The sequence below is a fragment of the Pygoscelis adeliae genome, unplaced genomic scaffold (assembly GCF_000699105.1).
Source record: "Pygoscelis adeliae isolate BGI_AS28 unplaced genomic scaffold, ASM69910v1 Scaffold156, whole genome shotgun sequence".
Classification (NCBI taxonomy): domain Eukaryota; kingdom Metazoa; phylum Chordata; class Aves; order Sphenisciformes; family Spheniscidae; genus Pygoscelis; species Pygoscelis adeliae.
The window spans coordinates 2,184,829-2,197,348 of record NW_008825016.1 but is presented as its reverse complement, the minus strand read 5'-3'; the positions used below and the strand labels follow the sequence as shown (position 1 = coordinate 2,197,348).

General features: G+C 38.8%; 1 protein-coding gene across 1 annotated transcript; it reads right to left on the bottom strand.

Annotated features, from left to right (window-relative positions):
• LOC103918877 (chromosome unknown open reading frame, human C2orf49) lies at positions 1-11,150 on the bottom strand. Its single transcript, XM_009326294.1, has 4 exons — positions 11,052-11,150; positions 10,563-10,729; positions 4,513-4,885; positions 1-1,570 (listed from the first exon to the last, which is right to left on the bottom strand). The coding sequence occupies exons 1-4, from the start codon at positions 11,148-11,150 to the stop codon at positions 1,514-1,516; spliced, it is 696 nt and encodes a 231-aa protein (XP_009324569.1). The 3' UTR covers positions 1-1,513.
• Positions 11,151-12,520: the final 1,370 nt, after the last annotated feature.

Below are 12,520 nucleotides of genomic sequence, written 5' to 3'. Positions count from 1 at the left end.
TTTGCTTTTAAATGAATTTATTTAAATAGGATAAGGCTACTTAAAAGACAACTTTTTACATACAAAATGTACATTACGTTAAAGTTTGCTGTACTCAAGTACAAAAACTACACAAGTGTTTAGTAAAAGGGAAACAGCACACAATAGTTCAAAACACACATTCTTACCATTTTACAGCATTCGAGAAGTGCCTTTTATGTCATAACAGTGAATGGAGAACTTCTGTCAGTAATGAATTAAGCTACAGTTTTTGGTTTCAATATTAACCAACGTTAAAAATGTAAACAAGTTTTCAGATCACTACTGACAGTTAGTGGGTTAACTACGTGGATTCAGAAGTTGATTCTTTTTTTTGTTTCTGTTTTACTAAGTCTGGGAGCATTATTATTATTTACCATCCATATCTAAAATGGTTCTAAATTGGCTTCACCCTGAGCCACTGAGATTTAATAAAAATGTTTCCATCAACTTAACTGGATTTTTGCCTTATAAGGCACTACCAATAATCCAGAGGAAACACCAAGTTTCACAGAAAACCAACATCCATCTTAAACTATGAAAGGAAGGGAAAACAGGTTGGTTTTTCTTTTTTTAGGTGCAACTACATACCCTAATGCTCTCAAGGTACTTCTTTGTCTTCCTATGCCTGTCCCTCTCCAACTGTTAGTAAGTTGAGAAAGCACTGACCTGCATTCCACAGGTTTTCCCCATATTTTATAAGCATGATTGTAACCAGGAAAACAAGCAAATTTGCTACATCGGCACATTTTTACACTTATGCATCTATAAAATATGCCTGTGTATTTAAGAGAACATGGCACTAATCCATTCACTACTTTCTCTCAAAGATTCATATCAAACAGTCTAATTAAACATACTTCCATCTGTGCATTTCTTATTTCATACGTCAATAAGAGAAACTTCAATTTGAAGCAATGCTGTTAAATAGTTCATCTCTTATTACCAACCTAAGTTGCACTGTAAATTCTACACTCCTGTTCTGTGCAACAAAAAGGAAAAAATTTTTGTCTCAGACTATCTTATCAGCAGAACGGTCATTTTTCTCATGTAAATGAATTATCTTTTTGAAGCCAAGAAGGCTCTTGGGATCACTCTGAATCTCAATAGCTATTTTAACTATTTAACCAGAAGTGGAACAAAACTGAATCTTACTAAAACAAAAAAAAGATATATTTATATGTGTGAATCGTAGTGACATGCAGGAGATGAACTATAATAATCTTGAAAACTAAAAGTGGGGGGTTTAGTACGTTGTAATATTACCACCTTTTAAAGAAGTAATGAACTACTTGGTGTACAAGAGTATACGCTCTTAAGGTGACTGGTGATAATGACTCCAGCTTTTTAACAGGGAACTTTTAAACTTGTTAAACTTCACAGCAATCTGAATCCCTGTAAGTTTTAAAAAGAATTGTACTTAAACTGTTTAAATATGACTTATCTGTTTGAAAATATGGAAGTAACATTTATGTTTCAAGCACCATTAGCTACTTCATGGCCATGTAACATGCTGGATTTTCTTCTTTGCTTCTGTAGGCTTTAGGTCATTCTGAAATAAAAGAAAATATATAAGTATTCTTAGATATACTGCGCAAGTAGAAGGTAGTAATTAACCTGCCATATTAAAATCTAGTACTTACTATTACTCGGCTATATGCTACTACAACAGCTTTCTATTGCCATCTTGTGGAGAAAATGAAATATCACAGAACTTCTCTAGAGAAGGTAAAAATAAAGCCAATGAATTTAACTACCTGCAGATCATATGTCTTTTGTTTTTTCTTAATCCTACAGTTAGTTATGCAAAAATATCTTTCAATTATGCAGCATAGAAACTGGTACATATTGAAGTTTCAAAACATACTTCTAAAGTTGTTTCAGATTGCCTTCTTAAAATACTTGTTGAAATGGGATTGTATAAGAAAAAAAACAAATATACAACTAGGAAACCAATTTACTTTTGTCAAATAGTAAAAACGTTAGAAAAAGAGAAGGAAAAGTTGGTCTTCCTTTGTAATGACCTGTATAAAAAAAGTGAAATAATTGCAAAAGCCTCAGATGAACTCATCTTTCAAGCCCTACCCCAAGAAACCAGAAAAAAAATCAAGTAAGCCCAAAGTAAAACAAGGGGAGATTGAAGTGGTGAAATAATTACCTTTCAGCATCTAAAGAAAGAAGAAAACCTGAGAAATTAGAGCTTTAATAGTTCACACAAGCAGAGTAAAGACAGGTATATGAGTTTTCAAGAACATTCTGCAACACACTCGTTTGGGGAGCACAATTTGGAGATCTCTCTTCTCATTAAGAATTTCAGCATTAGTTTATTTACAGCAATCCTGTGGATTGCAGCCACTGAAAGGTTTAAGGGAATTAGACCCAAAGATCAGAAGGATAGTTCTGTGCTATTCAGCATAAGAACTTCAGTTTTTCTTGAAAGTCAAAGAATGGTCACTTGCTTGAAAAGGCAATTGTCATTACTGTATACTAAAAATATATCAGGCTTTACACTCTACAGCCATCTGCCAAGTACCTTGATTCTTCCTGGCTGCATCACTTATTATTCAATACCACATTCTTTAATCTCAGACAGTAAAGTAACATCCATACAACACACTTGCCTAACTTCAAATGTGTCTGACCAACATTAACCAAGGCATGACTGAACTTAACCAGTATTAACTTGAACAACAAACTGTGGCTAAGACAGAAAGTCAAGTGTCAAGAGGTCATAGCTTCTGAGTGTCAGTTATACAGCGTCACTTAAAAGTGTTCATCATTGTGTCTACAAAACATTTAAATTAAATATAAAGAAGCTGTGAGGTGTATACTAAACAAGTTTCAAGAGTTCTGTAGGTTCAGATCTGACCAGTACTTAGAAGAGTTCTAAATACTAAAATAAGTTAGTGATACCGACAGTAGGAAACACACCTCTCCAGCATAAATTTGATTCAGGGCCTCAGCCATGATTCTTGTAAAAGTGGCTAAAGCTGTCTTTCAGAACAGCCACGTGCTTCAAAGCTCACGTTTTGTTTTGGTCTGATGGAACCTACCAATCCATGCAGCAAGGATATTACCTGCATTCTTTCATGAAAGGATTTTAAAAAAAGAGATTAAGAGAAAGCATTTCATGAGGCAATATTGAGAAAACAGAAGCTAGGTCTGCTGTCCTGGGAAAATGTTAATCGGTGTAATTGCACACTGCATATCTAAAGCTCCCCCTGCCGTTCAACTGAGAACAGATATTTCTATTTCTTCCTTTGAAGTCCAGACTTATTCCAGATATTCCCGTGGAAATGTGAAAATTCCTTCATTTGTATTATGAAGGAATAACACAAATATAAGAGTTATCCCCACCTCGCGGCATGTGTTAAAGAGGAGATGATCCATTGCTCCTTGCTCACTGACAAGCCCTTAAAGACTAATCACACCTTTGTCAAAAATAACCAGTCTCCCCAACTGGCAGCTACATTCAGCACCATTACCTACACTTTCAAAGATACGCCTTTCTGAATTCATATATCCTGCCTTAGCTCTTGCCTCATCACTTCAGCTCATCAGCCTCATTCTGCCTCCATCTGTAGTGTAGTTCTCTTCTCTACAGAAAATTTGTTTGCAGCTGAATCTAACTTGCAGAAAGAAGATAACTATTTACCTTTATGGTTAACAGCTCAGTCATCAGTCTTCTACTTGAGAACAGCACCCTTCTGTTCGAGATCTCAGCATATCTTTCTCAGCATCTTATAGAAGGCCAGGTACCTAATTAAGATCACCATGGCTCAAAATGAGCACTCGACCTTTGGCCTCTCACTTCAACTAGTATGGTTTGTTGTTATGGCTTCTCATTCAGACCCACAATCTAGGCAGCTCTCCAGATTTTCACATCCAGTTCCTTCCTCTAGCTTGCCAATTCCTATGTGAGATTTAAAACAGATGGTGTTCTTCCTCTAAGGATATAGTCTACAGCTCTCAGCATCTCACTTCAGTTCCTGTAATATCTCTTCCTTCACTTCGACAAATGAAAGCTTGTCCTATTCAACCATTCAAGTGTGATTGTTACAATGCTATCATTCCATTTTTTTCTTCCCTACTACAGAAAACAGACCACTTGTCCTCCCTTTAAGGCTGTTCATGTTGTTCTATAATACCTGTTCTCTCTCTCAGACCTACCAGTGGATTATTTTGTATGTATTTTATTTGACTGCTACCAGCACCACCTTAAGTATTACCTACTTACTCATTTTAAAATTACATGCATATTTTCTACAAAGCTGCCTCTCTCACACAGAAGTTTCCCATGGACAAGTACAAAGTACTTCATTCATTCTAATCTTTCCCAAACCAGCTACTCTTTTGCCTGTTTCTGAATAAAAACTCCACTATTACTCCAAAATAAAATAATCCTGAAAACTCTTACAAGGGTCTACCTTTGTCTCCTGCAAGTTTCAATTAAAAAAAAAAAAAGCTGCAAAACAAGATACTGAACATACATACCGGCAAATCAGATTCTTCTTTTGGAACAGCTCTCTTTAACTTCACAACAGTAGTTCCTGCTACTGGAGACAAAGGGTACACCTTCAGACCGGCCAATACACTGCTGTTAGTCTTTGAAATATTGTTCTGCTTAGCCTCATCATTCCTCATTCCCAGCTTAGCGTCCTCTGATAAACTGGAGGCTGAAATGTATGTTGAGGCATTTGAAGGAACTGATAATCTTCTAACAGTGTTGGTGGTGCTTCCAGCTGGAGGAGGTTTTAGCCGATCAGCAGCTCCGTTCTCCGTCTTCTTCACCTTTATGCTTGTACTTGTTGAACTGCCATCAAATACAATTAATGGCCGTTTCCTTAAACCTTCCACCGTTGTAACACTGAAAATACAAATTGTAAAATTCTCAGAAACACAAGCTAGATGGTCCAAAAATAGTATATCCAAGATGTGAGTAGTGAAAATTAATTTAATCTTGCCCAAAGTAAAAACATATCCCAAAATACTAACCTTATCCTCTTAGCTGCTCCAAACTTAGGCAACAGAAATTGCTTCCAAAATATAAAGGGGGGAGAGGGGCAGGGGTTGTGTGAGGAACAGCGTTCCTCAGCAAAGAGGGTTGTGTGAGGAACTTTCTAGGCAGACAATTACAGCTGTACAACCAAAGACTGTATGCTTATATCACTGTAGCTATTCCAGAGTAACTAAAGAGATAATAGCTGTTAGGTATTTCAAACGGTGAATATTTGAGAAAATGTGTGCCACCTTACCTACAAGAACAGCATCTAATATCCTGATGCTTCTAAATCTCCCTGTTTCCACTCTTACTCAAAATCATAATGTTAAGATAGTATAAAAGACTGTTAGACAAGGAATGAAAACATTAAGCAAAAAAAAGCATGCCTGTTTTTGAAATAAGCTGTCTTTGATTAGGAACCCTAAGCTGATTTAATGACTTTTTTTTTTTTTTAAATAGTTTGTGCCTTTAAGTCTATGTGTAGTCAGAGCTGGCCAATTTAGTAGCAACTGATTTATGATAAAGGAATACTATCAAGCTAATATCAAAATAGTAGTATCAGAAAACATCCTGACTGCCAAAAAATAAAGCAGAAAGTTATCATAGCTCACTCTACATGAATTCAGAGTTTTAAAAAAGCATTGCTCAAGAATGACAGAAAAAGTGTTTGGAAAGCGCAGATTTAACAAATAAAAAAACCAAACCACCATTAAGTTATATAATATTCCTGTTTAGAAACTTTAGTTTTCAGTATACACTTACTGTTTAATCGTCTCATATAAAACAGATGAATAGAAGTTGAACAATAGTGTTTTCAACAATTAAATATATTCCTTAATTTGCAATGAATTAATTTGACAATATTGATGTTAGGTATCTCAACAGACTTTACAATAAGCCGCAAGTAGAGACTCCAATTCATTTGACTTGGAACAACATTAGATTAGTAGCTGCTGATAAACCTCACATAAATAAGAAATTACATATCGCTTGCACAATTTCTGTCCAGACCAGGGGTTTCTTTAAAAAAATAATGAAAGGAGTCACAATTTAAGAGCTCATAGAGCACGACAAAGTTCAGTTCTTATTCAGATTTGCGTCTACATTACTATCTGTTCACAACAACATATGTCACATAATCCTGCTCTTCTTCTATTCATTGGGTTCCCAGAACTGATAGAGACAAAGAGAGACCTTCAACTCATTTGGGACTTGTTTGTCAAGAGATCAGACACAACTCTTTGGCTTATACCTACAGTAGATGCCATTTCTAGAAGAGCTGCTACAAAATGAGATTAGCTTCCAAGACTAGGAGTGTTCAGCCAGGCATGTTGTTTCAGTTAAATGCTACTGAAACAACAGTAGTATTTAACACATCCATTAAATTAAGGAGTATAATTTCACTTGAAATTCTAAAAAGCTGACACACACTTCAAAAATAAAACATGATACTTTTTGCTCACTTTGGCTTTGTCCAAGAATTTATTCAACACTCCTGACAAAGAACACATTCCCCAGCACACTTTTTGGAAAGCTAGTTTACAAACTATGTGAAAGACAAAAATTTATAGCTTTTTTCAGTCACCTTCCTTTAACATAAGAAGTCTGCTTTTCCTATGGAGATTTTTTTTTTTTTTTAATTCAGCTTGGTGAGGACTGGTAAGTCAAGAAATAACTGCAATTCTAGGAGGATTGTTATCTATTCTAAACTGAATTTTAGAACTGTAGCACTTGTACAAATGACCACATGCTATAATACAGATAACATTCCCAGAGAAACACTTTGGGAAAGTTCCGAAAGAAATTTGGATGTTGTACCATCAAGAACTGTCACATCTAATTTTTAGATACATGGCTCACAGAATCTTGGGTGCGACATTCAGTTTCTTATGTAAAGTACAGGCAGCTTAAAAGCTTCAGAGCAGGACTCATGTTAGCCAGCACTCTTCTGAGGGAGGACACTGACACTAGCTAACAGCTGAAAAGAACTGTTTTGGGATCGTGTCCCCTCCTGCAGGACACTCTCTGTGAAACCTAGATTTCAATGCACATCTCCTACATCCTAGAGGAATGCTCTAGCCACGCTTTGGGCCGGGCTGGACGGAGGGCATGCTCTAATCCTGCTGTTTACTTTGTAGCGCATGGTAAAGAATGCAAGATTTACTAGAGGAAGCAAAAGCTCCTCCACATGAGCAATCTGGGTTTCCACTGTCTCACGTGATTACTCATGTAGTCAGCATGGTCTCTGAGCAACTCCTGATTATGAAGACAATTTAATGAAAAATGCTCCTATTCTTGTCTAGCTTAGCCTGGTACTTAAGGTAGCACCCTAAAACCAGAGAGACATGTAGGTTTTAGCTCCCACCCCTGATTATCCTAAATATTCACCTGTTACCAAAACAGGCAGGTGATCACCTCTTCTGTGAATGTCTGAAACTGGTCAGAAGTACCATGTTTTACACTGAACTCAGTATTATCAGCACATTACCGGTTCTCAGAGGATGCCGAAGTGGCCTTTCAAGTGACTAAGAAGAAGTGATGAGCTCTACCAAGGCCACGGCTCTGAGCACGCACAGCCACAGTGCTCCTGGAGACAGAGTTTGCAGGTGAGAGTCTTCAGACTCAATGGCACTTCAGAAAATACACCGACATTTTGAGATTCATACCATCCTCTTTCTTCCAGCAGGCAAGATGATCTTATAGATCTACAAAGTTAACTGTCCCCGAACACAAATACTTTCTGAAATGTTTGAAGTTGGATAGACTGCTTTTGTTTTTATTTGGTATGACTGTCTGCAAGCTGAAATATTCAGTAATAAGATGTATAAACCATCATCTGTGTTCTCAGATATTTGATTGTATGATTGAGGTATAACACATTACTGCAGCTCAGCTGATATACAGCAAGTCTTTTAGGACATGTCATCAATCACCAGCAGTAAAAATAAACACGATATTCAACACTGACTTTTAAATTTCACTGTGTTTTTACCTCCTGTCTGTAACTACTAGAGGTATGCAAACACACGCTGAGCTGTGCTGATCAAGTCTCCAAGCCTCATATTAATTCCAGCGCATGTCGTAAGGCTGTGCTTTCCACAGAGGAACTCATCAGAAAGCTCCTGTTGTTCATACGATCAATGGGTTTACCTGACTTCTAAACCGAACTAATAGCACACCTAGTTCCCATCTCTGACTTGCACATAACTTACAGCCTCACAATACCTAGGCATTTTGTTTTCTTTTTAAAAACAAGAATGCCATGCTCTGCTTCCTCCTCTGCACAATGGCATCGTGCCAGTTCTGCTTAAGTGGTGCGCACAACTATGAGGAGAAGTGCAATATTTTAACATCCGAAAAGATGACCGAACTTCTTTGATTCTTTCTGTGAATATACTAGAACCGAAATTTTCTCTGTGCAACTTTTCCTTACCGAAAGTGCTGGAAGTCTGTTTCTCCCATTTCTCTGGCATTAGTAATACTAACAGTAAAAGATTAACTTTTCTAGACAGTATTTTGCCAGGATATTTGTTAAGTATGAAAGATGTAATGCAAGCAAAAACAGTAACTGCTGGAAAATCTTAAAACTGTCTAACAACAGAGCAGAAGACTAAGCCTAGCATGCTAGATGTTAAGTGCTAAAAGCAACTGGTAAAGAAAAGCAGACTGGTAGATTAAACATATCTCCTTTTACTTACTATTTTCCCAGCAAATACTACATAGGTTTAACCATTACTGAATTCTAGTGTACCAAAATAAGAGCACCTAAACTTATTCTACATATAAACTCTTGATGAAGCCATTCTCCCATTTAAAAATTAACATTGCCTCCTTCTCTCAAAAACATCCAGCCTGCTACCTTTATTTCTTTGATTAAAAATTATTTTGCACCTATTTCAGCACACCAACAGTTTCTTATTATTCGAACACTAACCTCATGCTTTCATCCTCAAGTTGCAAGTTGTAAACAAGCCGAGGTACTAAAACCTTCTATGCGCATGGAAAAAAAACCTGACATAACAAGGTAACTCAGCATCCTAGCCACTAAAAATTTAAAAAATTTTTTTTAAAAAATCACTTGAATTTGTTAGCTCTTCCCAGTTAGAAACCTCAGTAAAGCCAAAACAGACTCATGAAATCAACAAGCTGTAATACTGCAAAACTATAATGAGAATTTCCATCCACCTTTCCTTTAGCAGTTACTGCTGAAGTTAAATCAGAACGCCACCCATGCACATCACACATCAAAGTCAAAGTCTTGGACAGGGGGAAGGTCAGGAGGAGAAAAGATTCAGTAAAATAAACTTTTGAGGAAGATTTTGCTTTCTGATCAAATACAAACAGAAAGGTTTTAAAAACAAGGCAGAATGTTTCTTTCAGAAAGTAGGTGTTAGTTTTGAATTGGACACGGAAAACTGCTGCAGCACACACCCCTGACTCTAGAGTAGACCAACCCTATCCAGGGAGCAAGCTTTTAATTAAACATGCTTTTGGTACTTTTCTTAAACACTGTAAATATAATTATTATTTAACAATTATAAGGTGAAACAAAAAATAATTCCTTTTTCTTCATTATAAAGTATCTTGAAATGTACCAATAAGCCAGCATCAATACAGGCTGGGGGATGAAGGGATTGAGAGCAGCCCTGCCGAGAAGGACTTGGGGGTACTGGTGGGTGACAAGCTGGACATGAGCCAGCAACGTGCGCTCGTAGCCCAGAAGGCCAATCGTATCCTGGGCTGCATCAAAAGAAGCGTGGCCAGCAGGTCGAGGGAGGTGATTCTGCCCCTCTACTCTGCTCTGGTGAGACCCCACCTGGAGTACTGCATCCAGCTCTGGGGCCCTCAGCATAAGAAAGACACGGACCTGTTGGAGTGGGTCCAGAAGAGGGCCACGAAAATGATCAGGGGGGTGGAACACCTCTCCTATGAGGACAGGCTGAGAGAGTTGGGGTTGTTCAGCCTAGAGAAGAGAAGGCTTCGGGGAGACCTTCTTGCAGCCTTTCAGTACTTAAAGGGGGCTTATAAGAAAGGTGGGGACAGACTTTTTAGTAGGGCATGTAGCAATAGGACAAGGGGTAATGGTTTTAAACTAAAAGAGGGTAGATTCAGACTAGATATAAGGAAGAAATTTTTTACGCTGAGGGTGGTGAAGCACTGTCACAGGTTGCCCAGAGAGGTGGTGGCTCTGAGCAACCTGATCTAGTTGAAGATGTCCCTGCCCATGGCAGGGGGGTCAGACTAGATGACCTTTAGAGGTCCCTTCCAACCCAAACTATTCTGTGATTCTATGAAAAGAAGCACTATAAGCTAGATACCATTAATAACATTTGGATGACAAAAAAAAGATTATCCTCCCCTTTTTCCTCGTATTGCAGTAGTAGAATCTAACACTTCTGACACAGGAGACCTGACACGGCATTCTCTGTAAATTGTCACAATGTCCAAAAGCTGTAGAAGTTTCATTAATCAGGCAAACAAAGATTCAACTAAATGCATTGTCCTAAATTCTCCAAGTCTAGCCCAACAAAAGCTAAATTACCTTTTATTCTCACTTTTTGACTCATTTTGCTGTCTTTTCTTTTCCATCATTTTCCCCCATCTACTTTTTGGTAAGTCACGCTGAGGCAGTGGAATGGCATGTTGTCTATATAGGTCAGTGAGACCATCTTTGTCCATCTTTACATCATTTTCGACAAGTATATTCTTCTGTGGAGAACAGAAAAAAAGTTGTTGTTATTATGACAAATTCAAAGCACAACCATCTTAGTGGCATAATTTCTTTTTTTCAAAAGCCACTTTAAGGTAGTGTATTGGGCATAAATGCCAGGGTTTCAGAAGTGAGAGGGCTGCAGGGTTGACCGGTGTGGGGAGGCCATGAACTGCCTTGTGCCAATGACAGCCTCGTCTCCTGCCTTCCCACTGTTAACTTCCCTTTTCCGTGTGGATTACACTTGGTCCCTCCCTTCAGTGAGGCAATGGGAAATACGGGATATTTGGGTCAATGCATAGTGGTTTCTTTTTCCACTACCTGCAAGCGCATCTCTTCACATATCTCCTGATGTGCCTCTTCCTGTGCATCTTTTTCTGTCTCCCGCCCCTGGTGGCTGCCGCTCTTTGTCAACTGCATTTGAGCACAGGTGCCATGAGCTCCTCTGCTTGAAGTTTTGGCATGTGATGGGCTCTTTTCATCAGCGTCAGAGACAGCTGGATCCAGCTGTGACCAGTACTGGGCAGTTCATCACCTTTGCCCACACAGGTCAATCCTGCAGCCCCTTCCTATCCAAAACCCTGCAATTTTTCCCAATAAAAATAGTAGCAAAAAAAAGGAAAAAGTTATGATAGACATACTGTTGATGACCGATGTTTTCACACACTCTTAAACACACCTCCCTGAATCCAACTACAATACCAGAGCTCTTCTGCACACTTCTAAAAAAAACAGGCAACTAGAACATAACGCAGTTCAAACTTACAGATGTAGAGCCACGCTTCCTTCCCCAGTTCCCAAAGAATAAGCTGCGAAGGGAGATTTCTAGTAACTGTCAGTTATAACAGAACACCAGTTTTCTTTCTAATCATGTATAGGGTACTGAAAACAAAATTTCTTGGTAGCTCCTGCCAAATTTATTAAAAGAGAAAAAAACCCACTAACTTCCTACAAACTAGAGGCCACTGAAAGCAAGTCAAGTCTCTGCCACTACTGGTTTTGGCAACACTTCATGACTTCTGATGTGGGCCTAAAACCTGTACATTTTTGTCCACATAAACTACGTGGACAAGACCATATAAAAATTCAGCGAGCTCATACAAAAACCTAAAACTTCGATTACTATTGTTTCATGCGCCTAAAATTTTCAGGCAAGGCAGTAACAAGTATTCCAAATCACATCAACCAAAGCTTCGTGCGGTCAAAAACTGTTTGTAACTCACTTTCAAACTCTTTTTTTTTTTTTTCAATTATGCATAGTTAAACATTAGCTTGACTGATTATGTAGGATGCATTTCCTTAATTCACTGGGTATGAACACGGCAACTTTAAGAGAGCAAGGATCATCTTTCCACGGATAATTTTACTGTATGCAAACCCTGCCTCAGAGACATGCTCATTTGGGTAAATTATTCTTTAGCAGCTACAGCGGCCGTGTTCAAACACAGCCCCTCCGCAAACACGGAGGCATCTCTCACACTACGGGCCTCCTCTAAGCAAGTACCTAAGTACCTAGCGTACAGAGTACCGACTCGGGTTTTGGTTCCCCCCCCACCCCCTCCCCGAATGCTTCTTGCGCGCCCGTTAAGGGCGCTACAAAGACTGGAAACCGCAGGAGGGCTGGGAGAAAGCTCCCCGTGTAGGTGATGGGGGGGGGTGTAGGAGTTTCCCTGCAGAGTAAAGGGGAGAAACAAACAGGGCGGGTGTAACGCGGAGGGGGGACACGACAACAAGCAGGGCCGCAGGCCCGAGAGGCCTCCCTTCCCGCCGGACGGGGCAGGCGCCGCACC

What these genes read in the sequence shown, in the direction of transcription:
- LOC103918877 (XM_009326294.1), bottom strand. Translation starts at nt 11,150, where the DNA reads ATGCAGTTGACAAAGAGCGGCAGCCACCAGGGGCGGGAGACAGAAAAA. An exon ending in TCAAAAAGTGAGAATAAAAG is followed by an intron (nt 4,886 to 10,562) that starts GTAATTTAGCTT and finishes TTGTATTTTCAG; the next exon opens with TGTTACAACGGTGGAAGGTT. An exon ending in AAGAAGAATCTGATTTGCCG is followed by an intron (nt 1,571 to 4,512) that starts GTATGTATGTTC and finishes CTTTTATTTCAG; the next exon opens with AATGACCTAAAGCCTACAGA.